Source organism: Seriola dumerili, unplaced genomic scaffold (assembly GCF_002260705.1).
Source record: "Seriola dumerili isolate Sdu_G_001 unplaced genomic scaffold, Sdu_1.0 BDQW01000319.1, whole genome shotgun sequence".
Classification (NCBI taxonomy): domain Eukaryota; kingdom Metazoa; phylum Chordata; class Actinopteri; order Carangiformes; family Carangidae; genus Seriola; species Seriola dumerili.
The window spans coordinates 130,140-151,677 of record NW_019174574.1 but is presented as its reverse complement, the minus strand read 5'-3'; the positions used below and the strand labels follow the sequence as shown (position 1 = coordinate 151,677).

At 41.1% G+C, this 21,538-nt stretch overlaps 1 protein-coding gene across 2 annotated transcripts in view; it reads left to right on the top strand.

Annotated features, from left to right (window-relative positions):
* The window catches only part of LOC111231854 (receptor-type tyrosine-protein phosphatase F-like), a 114,333-nt gene that overhangs the window by 59,507 nt on the left and 33,288 nt on the right, over positions 1-21,538 (top strand). For both annotated transcript variants that reach the window (XM_022759111.1, XM_022759109.1), the window contains exons 7-8: positions 488-624; positions 1,090-1,234. In XM_022759111.1, the coding sequence (XP_022614832.1) occupies positions 488-624; positions 1,090-1,234 (282 nt within the window). The remainder of the gene's footprint in view (positions 1-487; positions 625-1,089; positions 1,235-21,538) is intronic.

The window sequence follows — 21,538 nt, the reverse complement described above, 5'->3', positions numbered from 1 at the left end:
TATATATAGAGGTTAAAAGTATATAATATATATGTGTGTATATATATATATATATATATATATATATATATATACACACATATATAAAGAGAAGTTTAATGCATCTGGGAGTGTGTTTGCTGGATTGACATGAGTTTCACCTCAGCTCCACCCTACTTGTCATAATTAGGATTTCTGGCTGTTGTAACTGACAGCACAACACACCTGTAAAGTCTGGCAGTCATGGCCAAGAGAAACATGTTAGTGAATTTGACATCTTAGTTGACATCATCTGAGAGCATTTTAAGGTGATGATTTCTATTTTCTCAACTTGGTTGCTGTTTTGAATATTGATGAATATTCACTGCAGCATGTCACCTAATACCTGACTTCCCTGTACTCACTCCCTCTTCACAGCTTGACTCTCTAGTTTTGTATTTGCATTTTTGAATAAATCCCTCACTGTCTGTCTCTCTTAAACTCTTCATCTATTTATTTCTGCCTCCAGTTCCAGCTCAACTATCTGGTTTTGAGGCAGAGGCTGAGCTGGATTCACGCATCATGCTATCATGGCTCTGGCCTGTCCAAGATCCTATCATCAGCTTTGAACTGCTCTACTGGGAGGTGAACAATCCCACAGACAAGGTAACTCTACCTTAAAAACATTGTCCATTCAGTATCATAGTTTGATGGGATGGATTTTAGTTCTGAAATGTGTTTCTTTATTTGGTATATTTAAAGGCTTTATATTTATGCATGGACCGTGTGTATAGTATGCGTGCATATTGTGTATGTATATGTTGTATTGCTGATTTGCATGTTTTCCCTTTATTTCCCACCAACAGTCTTACAACAAACAAGTCCATGTTCTAGACCCTAAACTACCTAACTCGTCATCTAATCAGATTGATTAGATGACGAGTTTTATCTCAGGAAGCACACAAAAAGATTTTGTTGGTTTTGAATTGAATTCTGGAACAAATGAAAACCCAGATTATAAAAGTTCATCCAATAGATAATATATTCTGTGACAACGATCATTCGTGTGTATGTTTATACATGTGTATGTACCATGGTCTTTATGGTTTCGTACTTTTCATCTCTCCACAGCATCGTGTCACTTTCAACCCTGCAGGCTCCTATGCAGTTGATGGTCTCAAGTCAGATACACTCTACATGTTTTCCCTGGCAGCACGATCTGAGATGGGTTTAGGAGTCTTTACTCAGGCTATTGAGGGCAGGACTGCCCAATCCTGTAAGTACAACAGTTTTCTACTGTAACTTTTCACATGCTGTTCAGGTTGTTTGGTGTAGGTGACTGATTGTTGCCAGGGGTTAAAGTGGGATGTGGCAGATGGGGCAGAAGCTATTTATGTGTTGCTGGATAAGCGGCTGTCACTTCTCTTGCAAAAATGGAGTTCAAAGGACCATTGCCCTGATGGGAGGAGTTCCTGTCCTGCCTGTGTTCCTCTCTCTTTAGACGGATTTATTTACTTATTATTATCAGGTGTTGCTGTTCCGGATCATTCCGGCTCACTTTAACCCCTGATCATTGCCTTTTAGATCTCGTCTGTTTCATGTTTAAAGTCACTTATTACAAATAAATCAAGAGGTGGCTGGACTGTCTGCAGCACTGGTCTTTCAAGGTCTTTGCCCTGAAATGGACAACAGTTCAGTTTAGTGTATTCTGTGGTCCACCTCTATGTTCAGTGCTCTGTGTTGAACTGAGGTGATATCCTTCTGTACCTGGAAAGGGCTGCCATGGCTCTGGCTGCAGAAGTACTGCTTCTGCTAAATGATAAGATATTCCTTACAAAGGTCCAATGCTTCTTCTTTTTCTTACTCAGGGATTTTGGTTTTCAATATCTACAATTGTTTTAGTTTTTGAGATGTTGAGTGAACAAACCCTTTGATGAGGCAGTGCACACTATGCTTCTATACCCCTGATCTTTCTAATTGTTAAGAACAGTCTTTCAACAGTCTTTCAGAACAGTAAATTGCTTTCATTTTCAAAACAGACATGATGTGTCATGGTCATTCAGCTGCACATGAACAGGCTACACAATAAAACACTGCTGCATTACATTAGAAGCTTGGCCCCCTTGCTATCAATAATACTGTACCTCCATCTTCACTATGTACTATTAAATCTAGGCCAGTTATTGAGAGACTTCCTGATGGCAGGCCATAAAAGTGTAACATTATTTCTATTAGTCTAATAAAACAATATTGACATGGAGACTAGCTTCCATAACTAAGGCAATCATGTAGCTGACATTGCTGGGTTATTTGGTGATTACTGGCAAAAGTTATTGCAGACATCATGTAGCTTCTCAAGACCATTATCTGTCAAGAGGGGTGATGATGAGCATTGCGCTTTCCGCATTCCTCTCTAACATCATTGGTCAAGCTGTTGGTTCACAGCAAGGTAAGCAATGCAAAACAATTGTCTGGGGATCTAAGTGGATTCTCCTGGAGGCTGTGTCCTGTTATCACTGACAGATTCTGCCAGTGTCTCAGTGGTTCAGCTCTGGTGGAGTTTTCCAGTAGACTTTCTGTCGTGGGCAGATTTGTTATCTGCCAACTTCTCTTGCAGGTAATTGTGAAATAAACTTTAATGCACTTAACTTTGGCTGGAGGAGCCACTTAAATTCAGAGGAGACTGGCGTTGACCAGATTGACTAAAACTGTCAAAAATCTTCAAAAAGGAAAACGTAATAATGATTAAAAGTTACATAATGACTCTGAGGTACTTCTACTGTTTTGGTTCAGTTGGTTTTGACTTGGCTTATAAAAATAGAAGATCGCGTGTGTAGCCAAAAAGAATGTTACTTGGAGCATGTGGCAAAGAAAGAACAAAGGACACTGACGGACTGATGAAGTGCAAAATGGCTAAGAGCCGTGGCTTAAAGCTAGGAGCTAAGAGCTGTTGCTAAGAGCTAATAACTTAGAGCCTAGGCCATGTGTGAACTGATCACAACTGTTCTATCCCCTGGGGGCGGGCATGGGCGTGCGTTTAAGGGGTGTCCTGTGTTTCAAATTGGAGAAGAGAGTAATTTTCCATGGAACTTTTGAATTGTTTAATTCTACAGCTTACCTACGTACATTACATTTCAACCATTCTATAGGATAGAAGTTTGGGATTGACCTATTACAAAGAAACATCACATGAGTTACAGAACAGTTAGATATTTAATAGTATATTCTTCCTCAAATCTGTGTCTGTGAAGAGTGTTGCTGGTCACTACTCAGGATTAAAATATGGGTTATAGTTTATGACTCTTATCCAAAGAGGGGCGGAGTAAAGGGAGGTTGGTGTGTGTGTGTGTGTGTGTGTGTGTGTGTGTGTGTGTGTGTGTGTGTGTGTGTATTCATGGTGCAGAGAGGCCAGGATTCACACCTTAGTGATAATCAGTCCTTTTGGTGTTACTTTTCTATATAAGAAACAATCAAATATAAATTCATAAAGTCTTACTGTTACAAACTGGAGATTTTGCCTTTGCTCTCCAGTTTGCCTGGTGTCCATTCATTGATCCCCTGGAGCTGACCCTTTGGCCCATGGTCTGCGTGTGCATCCCTCTGAACCTGCTAAAAGCATGGTCTGTTTGTGAGAGAATGGTCTTTTGTCTCTGTTTCCTATCAATTTGATAGTTTGATGGTGGGAAGAGTAACAAATTGTCAATTTTGGATCCATAACTCTGCATGTCTACAATGAACTTCTTTAATGACTTGTGACTGATGCCAAACCAGGTATGTCCACTATAATTCAAATAATGCGCTGGCAACAAGTACCAGCAAGTCCACATAGCTCGTAGTTTTTGACAATATATTTGTATATATTGGTATATTTTTTTGTCGATTGATGTTTCTTTTATTCTACTACATCATTTCTTCTGATGATGGAAAAAATAATGTACACAAAGGAAGAACTCCTGGCTTTAAAATTTACCAGATATGGAGTTAAATATCCCATACCAGCTGAGCTGAAGATACCATACCGTGGAGGCAGGGGCTAAGCTAAAGGCTAGGAGATGGAGATATAAGCCTTTTCTACCATTGATCCTCATGGGAAACTCCCTGGCAGACAAGTGTGATGAACTGGAGGCACTTGTGAAGAACCAGTGAACATATCGTGAGTGTAATCTCATGTGTTTCACGGAGACCTGGTTAAATGAAAAAAAACATTTTGTTGATTTACCCGGCTTCATTGCAGTACGAGCGGACAGAGATGCCAGAGCAACAGTGTTGACTGTCCCACAAGAGAAAATAAAACACTTCATCTTTTTTATGCAAATGTCAAGGAGGCCTACACTGCTTCAGCTTTACCACCACTTGGCAGATAAGATCATAATCTGGTTTTACTTCAGCCTTCCTACAAGCCCTGTGTACTGAGGCAGGCTGCAACCACCTGCTCATTCAGGAACTGGACACCGGAGGCCAGTGAGTGTCTAAAAGAAAGTTTTGAGTGGACAGATTGGAATGTACTGTTGGAGACTACATTAACTTCTGTATGGACACTGTAATACAGGCAAGGACTATACACTGCTTTCCAAACAACAAACCCTGGATCACCAGTAACATCAAGACCCTCCTCAACCAGAAAAAGGAGGCCTTCAGGGATGGAGACAGGGAGAAGCTCAGGTGTGTGCAACATGAGCTGAAGTGGAGATTAAAGCAGGTGAAAGAGGACCACAAAAAGAAAGTAGAGAGGAAGCTGCAGCTGCAGAAGGGGATGAGGAGCATCACTGGCTATAAAGAGAAGAACGGCCAGGCAACACCAGGTGATGTGGACAAGGCCAATGAGTTCAACCTGTTCTATAACAGGTTTGACACAGCCTCACCTGTTCTCTCTCCCACTGCTTCAGCAGCAGCTTCTCCTATGGCATCTCCTTCACAACCTGACACTGCATCTGCAACTCCCTCCACACTGGGGTCAAGTCTCCTGTCCTTTGCAGTGGAGGAGGTGAGGGCAGAGCTCAAGAGGCTACATCCTGGAAAGGCAACAGGCCTGGATGGTGTGTGTCCAAGGCTGTTAAAGGACTGTGCAGCCCAGTTGGCTGAGCCTCTCCAGAGGCTCTTTAACTTAAGCCTACAAACAGGGAGGGTCCTGGTCCTGTGGAAAACATCATGTCTTGTTCCGGTCCCTAAAGTATGACGACCGGTTGAGATAAATGACTACAGACTGGTGGCCCTCACATCACACATGAAGACCCTGGAGCAGCTGCTTCTCCGCCTTCTGAAGCCACAGGTTGAACATGCACTTGACCCCCTACAGTTTGCCTAAAAAGAACATATTGGAGTGGATTATGCCATCCTTTACATGCTCCACCAGGCCCATTCTTACTTGGATGAGCCAGGTAGTTAAATGAGGATTATGTTCTTTGATTTCTCAAGTGCATTTAACACCATCCAACCCCCCATTCTTAAAGACAAACTGGAAGGGATGGGGGTGGATCCCTGCTTAACATCCTGGATTGTGGATTACCTGACAAGATGACCACAGTACGTCAGGCTGGGTAAATGTGTCTCATGGACAGTGATGAGCAGCATTTGGGCCCCACAGTGGACTGTTCTGGCACCATTCCTGTTCACCCTGTATACGACTGACTTTAAATACAACTCTGAGTCCTGCCACATCCAGAAATACTCGGATGACACAGCTATTGTGGTGTGTATCAGGAACGGGCAGGAAGAGGAGTACAGGGATTTGACAATGGCTTTCAGTGAATGGAGCGTCAAGAACTGCCTCCTTCTGAACACCTCCAAGACCAAGGAGATGGTCATGGACTTTTAGATGTCTCTGCCCACCCTTCAGCCAGTCAACATTCAAGGGAAGGACATTGAGTTGGTGCACACTTATAAATACCAAGGTGTGCACCTGGACAGTAAACTGGACTGGTTCCTGAACACAGATGCCATCTACCGGAAGAGGCAGAGCTGGCTCTTTTCCTCAGGAGGCTCAGGTCCTTTGACGTCTGCAGTGAAATGCTGCACATGTTTTATCATTCAGTAGTGGTCAGTATACTCTTTTATGCTGCAGTCTGCTGGGGCAGCAGCATGTCAGACATGAGCACAAAGAGACTGGACAAGTTGATAAAACAGGCTGGGTCTGTGCTTGGCAGGAGTTTGGACTGACTCAGGACTGTTGTGGAGAGACACATGGAATGTAAGATGGAGGCCATCTTAGACAATATCAACCATCCTCTCCACAACATTCTGGCAGGAAAGAGAAGCAGCTACAGGTGCAGCAAATGTGTCTCTCACTGCGTTGCATAACAGAGAGGTTCAGGAGATCCCACTGCCATCAGGCTATACAACATCTCAGCCAAAGGATGTGGATTAATCTAATTATTATTGTTTATTTATTATTAACTGTTATAATTATTATTATAATTATTAATATCAACGATGAGCTAATGGACACATGAATTTCCCCTAGGGGATAAATAAAGTATCTATCTATCTATCTATCTATCTATCTATCTATCTATCTATCTATCTATCTACATTAGTTAGCAAAGCGTTGCCAGTTATCACACCCAATACACCTGCAGCCACCAGCATGTGTAAACAGTCAGACCCTTGCATGTGTGACTCGTATGTATCAGGCTTTATCTAAACTCTCCAACCAAGAAGAACAAGGAAAGTTGTGGATTTCTCTCGGCCTGTTTCTCTGACATATCCACATCACTGGTTGAGATCAGCGGTGGTGTACCTGCTGGTACAGGAAGCAAGACAGGGTCTGGTAGACATTGCATTGTGTATCACACCCTTCAGGCTGCAGACTACTCAGTGACTGCTTTATAGCTTTGGCCTGACATGGATGGACACTGCTTGTTTGCTGCTGAAGAGGGCTGGATGCTTAGGATACGAAAAACACTTGTCTGTCTTATAGGTGTGATAGGTTCTAGGGGTGTGGCTTTTTGAGGAGCCTCTGTTCAACAACAGTTTCATCAGCTCTGAGGTTCTGTCCTCTGTCAGCCTGAGATCCAGACTGAGAGAGGCTGGGTGTGTTAAGCTGGGTCATCTCATGAAGACCTCCATTCCTCGCTTAACTGAAATTCTTAACATTAGATTCAACATGCTCAGGAGGAGGTCTGTGCATCCCTGCCAGAGGTCCTTAGAGTGTTTGGTTAAAACTGTGTTCTATTGGACCATTGGTATGATGAGTGTGAGTATATCTTTCGCTCACTGGCTGTCTCACCTGCTGTAAGAGAGTGGCAGGGTGAGGACGCTATCCTGCTATCTCTAATGAACCCACAGTTTGGAGACTTTGAGACGCTGGGAAAGAAAGCAGCCTATCATATCAGGAAGGTGTCAAACTTGTGCTCCATGGCAGGGGTGACCATTGCCATGGGAAGTAGCGGCTTATTCTTGTTTATGCTTTTGTCCTAGTGGCATAAGTGGATTTTTTTTTAGTGTTGACATGACCTGTTCTACTCTGCCTCCTTCTACCATAACCCTAACTATTCTTACTCCTCATGTCTAAACCTAACCAATCCAAACAGCGAAGGCAACCATCCCTAGCCAATCAGAGTAAGTGTAGGGTGGGTCATGTCAACTTTATCGTAGGTAGTTTGCATCCTGCGGCTGTAACATTGATAGCTAATTGAAGGATAAAATCACAGTTGAGAAAAAATGTATTGCAGATTATTTTGGCAAACCACCAGCCAAAGAGCACTGTACTAAATAATGTTTGTTTTGAGACAGAGACTGATGTCTGAGTATGAGCTCATGCACCTCCATCACTGACGAGCCTGCTGCTGGCAGGTTTCAATCTAGGACTGACTTGGTGGCATCTGAGGAACCTTTCCAGTCACCCATCTTCAATTTTCCTGCTAGGAGTTTTGGGAAAATAAAACTTTCATCTGTGCATTTACACCAACTTGGTTTTCTAAATGGAAGTTGCTTCATTATGTGGCTGAGTGATCAGGTTTAGTGTTTTGCTTGCGTGAAGAGGCAACAGAGGGAAAATGGTTGGTTTGGTGCCCCTTCAGGGCCATCAGGGTTTCAATGGAATGTGAATGGCATGAAGGTTTTAGGAATGAGGACTTTAAAAAAAAACTGTTGTATAGGGGACGAGTTTTGGTTGTTAAGAACTTGGTTGCTTCGACACTGTGGCAGTAGCTGAAAGTCTTATCCCCACCAAAGAGCCTGGTTGTTGAAATCCAAAAACAACTTGTGGATTTCTTCTGGACGGGACAGCATTGAATTCGAGCTGTGGCACTTTATCTTCCAGTAGAAGGAGGAGGACCAGGACTGGTGGATATCCAATCAAAAATAATGTCCTTCTGACTGAAAACTACCCAAAGAAGCTTTTTCAGAAAGCAGGTTGTCTGGGGTACAGTAAACAGCGTTCCTGCTCAGATTAGATAAGGTGTACCTCATTGGTCTGATGTCCTTCTACAGGTCAGTGTTGGAGGTGACATAACAGCTTAATAAAATCACAGATACTGTCCTCCTCCAGTTTGCGTCTTGCTCTGCACAAAGCTGGATTTGTCAAAGTTGGGCATTTGTTACAGAATGCCAAGGAGTAACTGGTTTCTTTAGCACAGAAGATGGACATTAAGTCATCTGAGATCCTGGACGGAATCCTTGAGAGCTTATCCCAAGAGCTGTTTTCAGGCCGAACAGTGGGATAATGGAGGTCTGTACAGCTTTCCTTCTCTAATGGTTGTTCCTACCTCTGGAGAAGTGGCAGGAGGAGGAGGATAAACTGCTGACCTTTGTCACTCCAAAGCTTAAAAAGTTTGAGACTCTGGAGAAGAAGGCTACATATCAGCTCTGTGTGAAAGTGAGTCATCTAAGGTCCTTGGTGGGGGTGAAAGTCTCCAAGTGGACTGAGTTTTTTGGCCAAAATAAGTCCCCAAAAGGCAGCTGGCAGTCCTTGTATAAACTGCTCTATTTTCTGACTGACTCTTGTTACAAAGAAACATGTATTGCTGCATGTCGGACTGTGTCAGCACAACTGATCTTCACATAATGACCACATCAAACCTCCACACAGGTATCAAAAGCTAACATCACACTATGATAGACTTTATAGTTTGGTAATGCATATTATTGACAACCAGGGCATACGCGGATCTGCACCCTCTGGTGTGTGTGTGTATGTGTGTGTGTGTGTGTGTGTGTGTGTGTGTGTGTGTGTGTGTGTGTGTTTGTGTGAGAGAAAGAGAGAGTATTGATTTTTAAAAACAACTTTATTTACAATAACTAACAGTATTTACAGCATACTTATCTGTAACAGAGATCAAACTATGAACACTAAGTATCAAGACACACATCTAGATACTAAAAAAGGACTGAAAATAAGCTTTTCTTCAACCACAGAGCAGATTATGTTGCTATAACACCACATTTGAATCAACTCTTGAAAATTAGCCATAGCTTTATAGAATTTAAAGTCCCCCCATACTCTTGCTCTCACCGTGGAGAGAAAAAGATCAGTCACCTCTTTCCCTTGTCTACCCTCCAGTTTTGCCTGTTCTGTTAAAAAGTTTAATAGTTTCCATTTCACTGCATTTGTTTTACTGTAACCTGCTCCAAAGATAAAAACAGTTTTAGACCATGTTTTGTTAAAAGCCATACCCCAAAATGATCTCTCAGTCTGACACAAAATGGTTTCAACTGACCCACAATAAAAACATTCTTTATACCCTGATGGGTTAATGCGAGAGATAAAAGAGTTAATGGCTCCATGTAAGATTCTTCACTGTAGGTCTCCTGATCTCTTTTTTAATGGGCTTTTATAAAAAATAAAAAAAAAACCTCAACCCAACAGCCACCTTTAACCATTGTCTGCACAGTGTCAACTCTGCTGCTCAGTTGACTCTTATTTAGCACCTTTACACACATATAATAAAATTGCTTTCCTTTAGCATTACAAAAGTTCAAACATTTGTCATGCTGTAGTAATCCTGCAGCATCTCGTTTTCTTCCACCGTCAGTCTGAGATGCCACAGTCTAAGGATTCTGTCCACAAGACAAGCAGATCGGAGACCAAGAGCAGAGGTCACTGTCACTGTGTTGTCCAGTTCAGGTCCAGCTATGTCCACGATCTGTCTCAATGTGGTGTTAATAGTGGAAATCAGAGCATGTGTAAGGCCCAGCAAGGATCCATCCTGAACATCCAGCTGGGCCCTGTAGATCAGAAGCTCCTCCAGCAGCCAGTGTAAGGACAATGTGGGCTCCAGTCTGTTCCATGAAAACAGTCTCCAAGTTTTAAAAAGGTTCTGATAAAAGGCAGACAGATTGAACAGATCAAAACAGTCAGTATTCATTAAAAACAGAGAAAAGTCCAGTCCGAGTCCATTAACTTTTTTGAAAATACTGCTGGCCACTGGTCTCCAGACCACATAAGCTGAGCCAGTGAGGAACTTCTGCAGAAACTGTAGTCTGAAGGCTGCTACTCTGCTGGCCAGGTGGACCAGTACCTGTCCTTCTTCCTTTGGCAGAAACAGCACACTTTGTGGAACCCAATGAAGATTGTCCCAGAAAGAGTCCACCATGATACCTTCCAGCTGTTTGAGGAAAATAACAGGGGGTCCACACAGGCCATCTTGTGCCACAGACCACAGGAGACCAGGTTGTTTATGATAAGGACTCTCCCTCTGTAAGACATCTTTGCAGCAGCCACCTCCATTTCTCCAGCCCGAGTTTTTCTGTACTGTAAGCTCATCTCCTAAAAACACACCAAGATATTTTAAACCATTTCTTTTCCATGTTAGTCTTGCTGGTAGGTTGGGCAGGCATTTAGATTGAAAACCAACTGCTAAACCTTCACTCTTTACCCAGTTTATTTTTGTGGATGATATACCAAAATTCTGTACTATTTTTTCCAGTAAAACTATTTCCTTTTGATTTTTTACCATTACAATAACATCATCAGCATAGGCTGAGTCAATGGAGGAGCGTATTTTACATAACATGGATTTTGTGACATATAAGAGAGCACAACCTTGCCTTATTCCTCTCATAAGTTTTGAAAAGTGCGTTCAGCCCTCCATTGATTTTCAGTACACTCTCAATGTCCTGGTACAAAACTTTGATCATAGCAATGAAACCAGGGTTGAGGCCAAAACACTCCAGAACTTTCCAGAGGTAGAAGTGCTCAATCCGGTCAAAAGCTTTTTCTTGACCTAACGAAATGAGACCAAGGTCTATATCCAATGAATAGACCTGCCAGGCACACAGTAGGTCTGGTCCTGATGGATGATATGGTCCATGACTTCCCTCAGTCTTTTGGCCAGAGCATTGGAGAGGATTTTGTAGTCACTACAGAACAGGGAAACAAGATACCAGTTCTGGATCTCCTGAAGATCACCTTTTTTTGGCAGAAAGGTAATAACCACCCTCCTGCAGCCGAGGGGTAATGACTTTTCTGTTAGGCTTTCATTTAAAGCAGCAAGCAAATCTCCTTCTAACTGGTCCCAGAAAAGCTCAACAGGAGCTCAACAGGAAACCCATCAATTCCTTTACCTCCATCCATGTTATGCAGGGGTACAGACAGCTCCTGAGGGCGTAAAGACTCCTCAAGCAACAGGATGGACTCCTCAGAGACATGAGGCAAACTGCCACAGAAACAGTCAAACATTTCTTTACCTTCTGTGTATTCACTACTATATAGTTCTGAATGAAACTCCACAGCACGTCCCCTGATGTCTCCATCCTTTTTCAGCTCCTGTCCTTGCTGATCGAAGGCCATGAATACACCTGTTCTGTCCATTCTTTTTCTTTATTTTTGTGAATATTATCTATATTAAATATTATTGGCATTTTGGGAGTCATCAAAATACATTACAAAAAACAAACAATGACATGAAATGCTCCTATATAACCCTAACCCACTGCCCCACCCAACACCTCCCTTTTAACCCTTTGGGCTCTTCATCTAAAGGAACTGTGCTTACAGTCTTGACAAACATCAGAAATAATAAAAACAGAAAAACGACTAACAACAACAAAAGAAAGCAAGGTATATTACAAAAAAAGATAAATAAATTAAAAGTAAATTTAAAAAAATGACAACAAAGTGTAGTGTGTGCATGTATGAGTCTTTGTGGTGAAAAACAGATTTCTGGGAGATCTTTGTTTTTATGCCAAAATGTAGGATTCAGCTGCTACATTGTGTTAGCCATCTCACCCATGTAATCAGTCTGGGGGAAGGGAGGTAAGACTCTTAACAGAAGTGATCAGGGGTTACCAATGACTGTAAAATTTGTCTGTGGAGCCAAGTATGGAGAATTTAATCTTTTCTAATTCCAAGAAAGACATTGTGTCTCGCAGCCATGAGGTTGGAGATTGAAGCAACGGTTTCATCGATAATAAAAGTATTCTACGACGTGCTATTAAAGAGGTAAATGAGACTAAATATGCTTGCCTTGCTGAAATATTTTTACCAGCTTCGGGTACACCAAATATGGCAATAAATCAGGATGGTTTGATTATTTGTTTTAATATTACTGACATTATTCTGAAATATGATATCCAGTACTCCCCCAGTCTCGTACATGACCAAAACATATGAGTGAGATTACAAGAAGCCTGGGAACACCTGTCACAAGTGTCGTCAATATTTGGGTATATCTTGGCGAGTCTAGACTTACTGTAGTGTGACCATTGACTTTCAGGATAGAAGGCCCAGTATAAAATATTTTGCATGTTGGCAGCCCAGTAGTAAAGTTGCAAATTTGGTAACCCTAAACTTCCCTCTGATCCATTCCTCTGTAATAAAGATTTTTGAAGCCTTGGAGACTTGTTGCCCCATATGAAAGAGGAGAATATACTGTCAATACTTCATAAAAAGGACCTGGGAAGGAAAAGAGGCAAACACTGAAATAGGTACAAATATTGTGGGACAAAAATTCATCTTAATACATTGTATTCTCCCTGTCAATGTGATCTGCAATTTGTCCCACTTTTTAAGATCTTCTTTAACTTTTGCTATTAGTACAGAGAAATTGTTGTCAAATAGTTGGGATATACATAGGGAAATTATGATTCCTAAATATTTAAATGTTGAGGAAGAGTGAATGGCAAATCAGATTGTGTAATATCCCCTGTCTGGTAAGTGATGGGGAAAAATCCCTTTTTCCGAAGTTAAGCTTATAACCAGAGAATGTACCAAATGTTTTCAGAGTATCTAGAATATGAGGGCTGGCTCTTTTTGGGTCAGATACATAAATTAGCAGGTCATCTGCGTACAGAGATACTTTATGCACAGCTCCCCCTCTCATGACACCTGGAATGAGTTTATGGGCTTTTAGTGCTATAGATAAAGGTTTGATAGCTATGGCAAAGAGGAGGGAGGGACAGCAGACAACCTTGGCGTATCCCCCTTGCTAAAAGGAAGAATTTTGATCTTACAGCATTTAGTACATACGCATGCTTATGGAGAGGTATATAGTAAATGCACCGAAGAGACAAAGCGCTCTCTCCGAAACCAAAACTTTTTGAGTGAAAAAAATAAGTACGCCCATTCTACCCGGTCAAAGGTCTTATCAGCATCTAAGTAAATGACACCCTTAAGTACAGTAATTGAGGTAGGACAGAAGATTATATTAAGAAGCCGTTGCACATTTGTGAATGAGCGTTAGTTTTTGATAAACCCAGTTTGGTCTTGTGATATAATAGTGGGTAGAACAGTTTCGAGTCTGCACGCTAAAACTTTAGCAAGTATTTTGACATCCACATTAAGTAGTGAAATAGGGCGGTATGATGAACATTTATTTGGGTCTTTCCCTTTCTTAGGTATTAGAGATAGGGCAGCTTGTCTAAAAGTGGGTGGTAATATGCCTTGCTGCAGAGATTTATCTCTAACAATAGAGGAGCAAGTTGTTGAGAAAACTTTTTGAAAAACTCAGGCCCTGGAGACTTTGGTTATCTCAGCTAAACTTAGTGGAGCTTCCAGATCATTTCTCTTTCCAATTGATAAGTTTGGTATGTTTAGATTTGAAAAAAAAAATATTGCATTTCGGAGGTGTCATCCGGTAACTCTGATTCATAGAGTCCAGAGTAAAAGGACCTTTTACTCTGGACCTTCAGGACCTGAAGGTGTCATTGATCCAAAAAGGGTCAATAATTATTTGACCTGAGGTGTTTTCTATTTGAGTTATCAATTGTGAAGCCAAACTAACCTTTAGCTGGTGTGCAAGGATATGCCCTGCCTTTTCTCCATGTTCATATAAAATGCCTCGCATTTTCAGTAATAATTATTCTGCCTCCTTTGTAGACATGAGATTGAATTCTTTCTGCAATTCAAATGTTTCTTTGTACAGGTCTGCAGTTGGAGCCAATGCATAACGTTTATCTACATCAGCTATTGTTTTTAGTAGCTTTTGTTTTTGCACTTTTCTCTTCTTATTAGTATGTGGAGAATATGAAATTATCTTGTCTCCCAAAGTAAGCTAGGGCTAGTATCGTTAGTTTGGATGGTTTCTACAAACAAATCTATAGACTAAGTGATAACCTTGCAGAAGTTAGAGTTTGAAAGAAGTGTAGGGTCAAGTCTCCAAGGATGGAATTTTTTGGGCTGGGACTTGAAATTCAGTTCTAAAGCTAAAGGAGAGTGGTCTGAGTTTACCCTCGCCAGGAATTGAATGGAGGTCAGTGAGGGAAGAAGAGCCTTATCTATTGTTGGGTCTGAGCTCTACCTCATGAGCTGGACACCAAATATGTTGGATTTCGGTTGTCTATCAATTTATTGGCTATCATAAATTAAGAAAAATATTAATATTAAAAATATTAATGTTAAATAATAACTTTAAATTTAATTAAAGTCCTCGGGGCACCAGCCTAAACTAATAGGCAAGATAGCCAATGTGGTTTTAGTCTCAATTTATTACCATTAATCTGGAACTCTGTTTAACCATTAGCTTACTAACTATAACCAAATTACCATATCAACAGTAAGTTAAAGTTGAAGGATTGGAATTCTACAAAGTAGAGGTTGGCAATATTCACGCTTGTGCAACATTAAACACACCAGTAGTTATACTTAAAGGCTTTTATTTACAATGGAGCAGAGTAAAACACAATGTCTAATCTAGTATATACAGGTGTGTGTATGTGTGTGTGTAGGGGTATGTGTGTGTGTTTGTGGGGACACAAACAAAGGCAAGATGGCCGATTCAAAGTGGTCGCTGTGACCACATGACCTGAACAAAGAAGACTACACAAGATGGCGGTAAACAAAGAAACTACTCAAAATGGCCGCTGAGACCAGTGTGTGTGAGAGGGAAGGTGTGAGTTTCTTTGTTAGCCTAGCTCAGTCAGCTGTTCCACGCTAACTCTGCTATGACTCCTGTTGCTTGGAAAATCATAGTCATGTCATAGCTGCTGATTCTGAAGAGAACTTGGTTCACTCTCAGTTAATCCAAAGCAGGTCTCTGCTGTTGAGGAGAAGAGTGTTTGCAGGCTGCTGTGAGCAGGCCGGCGAGAGAGCAGGTTTCTCAGGTAGCAAGGCTGACCTGGGCTGGGGCCTTGTTGCCCTTTGAAGAGCCGAGAGGAGAGAGCAGGAGCTGCTCTCCAGAGCAAGCCAAGAAGAGAAGAGAGGGAGAAGAGGGCCAGAGATCTGGTTTTGTTTGGTGACACCCTAGGGGGTTACATGTCACATGCTGACCCACACTGGCTGGCCAGTAAGGTCTGTGGGGGGAAGGGTCGTCCCCAGGTGTGAACGGTGAGGAACTGTGGAGTGTGAGTTCCTTTGTCCAGTGGAGCAAAGAAACATCTGGTCTCTTGAATGATGAGTCCCAACACTATGAAAAAATGATTTATGCAAAAGTGAGACTTATGAACATGTGAAAAAAAGGAGAACTGTTTATCTGCTGGATGTAGAAATCGCCATGGGTCAGTATAGCCATATTGATATTGTGATAAAGACTGTGCCATTTTAGAAGAGTTGCATCTTTGGGGTTTGTTTTATCAAGGAGAGGGTTTATTACAGTGTTTAAATCACCCCAAGTATCAAATAATGAGAGTATAGTTTTGGTATTGAAGAAAGGAGCTTCTTCATGAAGTCATCATCATGATTAGGGGCGTATACATTTACCAACACCACTGGGTATTGACACAATGTGCCAACCACAATTACATTATTATCACAATGTCCACATGAGTAAAAGGGACATTTTTCTTAATCAATACTGCCGTCCCTCTCATTTTTGTATTAAACTTAGAGTGAAAGATTGAGCCTGTCCAAGGTCGACTCAGACGTTGGACGCAAGTGAGTCTCTTTCTAAAAAGATAATGTCAGTGTTAAGATCTTTAAGGTTAGAGAAAATACTTGCTCTTTTAACAGACCCCTTGAGCCCCCCACATTCCAGGGGATCACTCTAATTCTACGTCCCATACCCTTATTTAGATTGCTGTTGGCCATGTGACATACAGTTGTTTAAATCTGAAAGTAAGTGACATTTGCCATTTGGACCCATACGTTCCGAGGTAGAAAAAAAAAAAGAATAAAAATAAAAAGGAGAGAGCCCCCTATCCACCCACATTTCCCCCTAAGCCCACTCCCCCTAACTGAGTGAACTGCAGGTTAATCATACTTACGAAAGAACATACCTAGGCGCTCTACTCTTCTATCTCCTATTTGGAAGGAGAGACCAAGAGCATTCATATTAACAAGTTTAACGCTACGTTACAAATATATGAAAACAGCAGATAGAGGAACCACAGAGAACTACAGTTACAGACTTTGAACATAAGCTATTACCATTTGGCAATCAGTAGATGATTTTTCCATTATTACCCTACATTCTGTGTATAATTGAGTTAACCCTTAATTAGCATGAACAGTCAAAGTGTAAAGCTGTTTTAACTGGTTTGCTCAGACTATAGACTATATGTAAAGACATCATTCCTCACTGAGCACATAAACCAGAGGCAAATAAAAGAATAAAGAAAAAATTAATAATTTTAGTACTTAAAAGCAAAGACTCATTAGTCATTTCACCACAAATAGTACTCATTTGAAATCGTGGGAACACGTTCTGATGGCACCTTACAGTCTTTTTAATACAGTGTCTTTGTCATTTTCAAGTCAGATAAAAACCAAGTCCCGACCTGTTTGAAGGCAGGTCAGACAATCAAGTTGCATCCATACATATGCACAGGAAGCTGGAATTTGACAGGACTGCCACATATGAAGCTGCCCCTGGGACCGGCAATGCAGCTTGACTGAAAAAGTCATGTCCGCAGGTCCAGGAAAAGATGTAAAATCCTGTTGTGCAGTTCACATTTCCAGTGACGCCGAGTTTTAAGTCTTGCAAGGTTGCCATTTATGTCCGTCCAAGGAGTTGATAGCCATAATTACAGGTCACTAGGTGTTGATCGAAGAAGCGCTGTGCTTCCTCTGCATTGTTAAATTTATGCTCCACTTGCTGATGAGTGACACAGAGCACTGCGGAGTAGCGGAGAGAGAACTTGATGGCCTTTTGGTGTAACTTGGACTTGACAGTGTTGAATTTGGCTCGCTTTTTAGCCAGTGCATTGCTCGGATCCGGAAAGATGAAAATCTTATGATCCCTATACGTCCGCTGTCCCTTTTTCCTTGCAATCGCGAGGACCTGTTCTTTCTTTTGGAAACTCAGGAATCGTACAATAATGGGTCTGGGTTTCTCTCCTTGCACAGGCTTAGCACTCAAAGTTCTGTGGGCTCGGTCCAGCTCGGGTGGGTTGGTAAGCGAGTCATCCTGTAGCAGGTCGACAAAAAACTTTGACATGAAGGCGGTAGCTGCTCACCCATCACATCCCTCTGGAAGACCAATAACATGCAAATTATTGCGGCAAGATCTGTTTTCGAGGTCCTCAGTCTTCGCCAGTAATTCTTTGTGTTATCACTCTGGAGCTTATCCATCTGCTTTTCAAGCTGTTCCAGCCTGTCGCTGTGATCAGACAGGTGAAATTCCATTTCAGTAGGATGTGGTTCATATGTCTGAAGTTTTTTACACACCACATCCAGTGACTGATTTATAGGCGAGAGCGAAGCTTTTCTCAAGTTCAGATTGTAACGTAGAGATGGAAAGCGTCATGTCTTCATTTAACTTCCCAGCCACTGGTGTGCTATCGCCGGCGTTAGCTAGCTTGCTAAACTCAATGGCGGCCTATCCTTTTTGCGAAGTTACTTTTAACTTGCCCGACATTGACAAAACGACTTATCTCAATTAAACTTAACGCAGTTTGACAAGCTCACTATTTTGCTACTTGTAGTGTTTATATGTATAAAAATATAAAATCGTGCTCAGAGCCTTTCTCCACACGTCTGCCATAGTCTGTAGCCATACCGGAAGTCTCCATTCTTTTTCTCCACTCCAAAGAAGAACTTAGACAGGGTGTCCATCTGGGTCATACTCTGGCACCTGATGAGAGCTCCCTGAGCTCTGGTGCCCAGCAAAGTCTGACAGAGCTTTCTTTTTGGCTTTGAGGACTTCAATTTCCTGTGGGATCTACCAAAGAGTTCCACAATATCTATCTGTAGAGCCTTTATAGATCTGGTAATGTCCTGTATGATATTGAGAGTGTACTGTTGACAGAAACTCCTGATTTCAGCCTTCCCACAGTCCCACCACTGTCATAAAGACTTAAAATCAGGATATGTGGTAATAAAATTTCTCCATAAAAACCTAAAAATCTCTATAAAAAATGTTATCAAGGAAGTGTTAAAATGCCAGAATGCACTCTGATGCTTAAAACTATTTATGGAAACATGACAATATACTAATGAATGATCAGTAAAACCAGCAGGCACAATAAAAAAAATATTCATCTGGTGTTTAAAACAAAAACGATCTAGTCTGGTTAAAGAAATAAAACCATCTCTGGTATGAGACCAAGTGTACTGTCTATCTCTGATATGAAAAGTGTTCCAAGCATCCAACAGTTCATAAGTCTCAATAATTTGTTTTAACAGGCGTTTTGAAGCAGGTTAAGGTTCTATGTGATTGCTAACTACAGAGTAATCTTCAGTGCAGTTAAAAACACCCCCTAAAAACACTTCTTGAGTGACACCGTTTAAGAGTCTTTAATTCATTTAGGAAAATGAGTCTGATCCTGTAGCTGGGCTGTCGATAATTAAAAAAAAAAAAAAAAAAAAAAAAAAAAAAACAACCATCGCTCAAAAACATCCCGGACCACCAGCAGCCTTCCTTGTGTAACAGGTGGAAACTGCCTGTGTCGGTTCTGTCCCGAGCGCTACCCAGAAGAGTAAACCACACCCGCCCAAATATGCCAGCACACAGGACTTAAAGAGTTAAAAAGTCTCTTTATTTGTATCAAAAAGAGGGTGTAAAAACTCTAGTTTGGAGAAAGGGGGGGGGGGGGTTAGATGGACACAGGTGCGTTCAATCATGTGGAAGGGGGAAATCGGGGGTTAGAAGGGCTCCAGCACAGGTGGTCGGGTCTCTCCCTCTCTCTCTCTCCAAATCTCTGCTGAAGCTAGAAGTCCAGTCCGCTGATTCTCAGTGATTGTTCCAGGTTCCTATCGAGTCATCAACACACAAAAAGGTTAAAGTAAGTCACACTCCACACAGTGATAAAGAAAAATATTAATATAGCATGCTAGCCAAGGTTGGCTCTCACAGCACTCCACTGGTCAGCCGGTTTAGCTGTTTGCTCAAATGAGTAGAGAGAAATGTGGCTGAGAGAGAGCATCACTTAGCTTCGGTTTCCTCCAGATTCCTGCCAGCCTGGGTCCCTTCCACGGCCATCTCTTTTTTTTTTTTTCCCCCTCTGTTCAGTGGTCTCCTTTTCCGTTCAGCGGTCTCCCTATCCCCCTTGTGGTCTGATACCTGCAGTTATATACACACCCACACAGCTTGTGGCCCATTCACCACATAGTCTCTGCCTCAACACACCTGCAGCACATCTGCTCTGATGGGCGAGTCAATGAGTGGCTGATTGGTTGCAGCTGGAGGCAGCCATCTTGGTGCACCCAGTAAGTCCTCCCCTGTCACCTCGTGACACCTGTATCACCTCAGTTACAGTGTATGAAAGAGGGCAGCATTTTTTAGAAAACAGAACAGCTACACCCCCCCCCCCACTGGCTGCTGCCCACTCAGTATAATCTGCACCTGCAAAAACTCAAAATCTTACCAAGTAATTTTTTTCAATTTTTTTTATTTTCTAGTCAAAATATCTCATCACACTTAATATAAGACAAATCACCTAAAGAGTAAGATTTAAGTGAGAATAAAGGAGCTTGTTTTAGACAGTGCATCTTGAATATCTTGTTAGTGAAACAGTCTTGAAAACATCTTGTTTTGAGTCATATCTCAGATGAAACAAGCTTTTTTGACATGTCATAAGGTTTTTAAGCTGCTGGTGTTATTTGTAAAAGATGAATCGTCTGTTTCAAGAAATTTTTTCTCTATAAAGAAGTAGTTAATGTCTTGAATCTAGAACAGTATTACTTTTGTAGAGTTTACAATAAGGTAAATGCACTTGAGATGATGACAGGATGGTAAATTATGGCTTATTATGGCAAAAGAGCACTGCCTAATACGAGTCAGGAATGCTAACTTCAAGACATTTTGTCTCAAAATGCCAGTTTATAATCTTATTTCAAGTAGGTGGTGGACTTAAATCTAGAACAGTGTCACAATTATAGAACTAAAAATTAGTTAAATACACTTGAAACAAACAGGATGGCAAAAACTTTTGAGGGGAAAATACTATTTTTGCGCATCAAAAGCTTATTATGAGACACAAAACATCAGAATACTAGTAAAATATAGCTAAAAGTGAGTTTTCCCAGCTAATTTCAAGATCACTCTTATCCTGTAAGGATTAAATATAATGTCTTATTTCAAGAAATCTTAGAGAATTTTCACTTGTTCCATTGGCAGATTTTTTTGGCTTATTACAAGCAAAAAATATCTTATATTAATTTTTTTTTGCTTATTTTTGGAGTGGCCTTTTTTCCAGTGTGACCCCCCCACTCTCTCTTCCAGTCCACCTCATTACAGCTGTCACTGTGCGTTACTTGTACACACATTACATCAACATGATTAATTTTCATAACTTCGAATAACATGGCTCTTTTTCTGGCATATCTCGCTCAATTTAAATTCAAGTTCCAGCTTTAAAATTGCTCATGAAGAGATAAATAAAAAATGAAAGGAACAAAAACAAAATCAACCGTATTTAAAAAAAAAACTAGAATGCCCTGCCATCATCATCATTATCGCAAAGTTCCTGTTTGGAAACATGTTTCTTTTAGTTGATAAATTTCCTGATCAGTGAAACATCCTTTTCCTTTATTTTTCATTAGATCTCTAGCTGACTCAAAGAAAACCTTTTTATCAGGGAAATAGTTTTCTATTTTCACACCCCACATGCTTTTGTTTTTTTGTAGAAACGGTTTGATTTTTCCACACTGTAGTCTCTTTTATTTATCTGTCTCTGAAAGTATCTACTTTCAGATGTTTCAATATCAGTAAGATGATCATCAGCACTGACCTCAGAACCTAGATCTGATTCTTTTTGTTTGCTCACTGTTTTCCCCTTTGCTTTCTTTGCTGCTCTTTTCTTTCCACTATTTCTTATTTTTCTTTTAAGG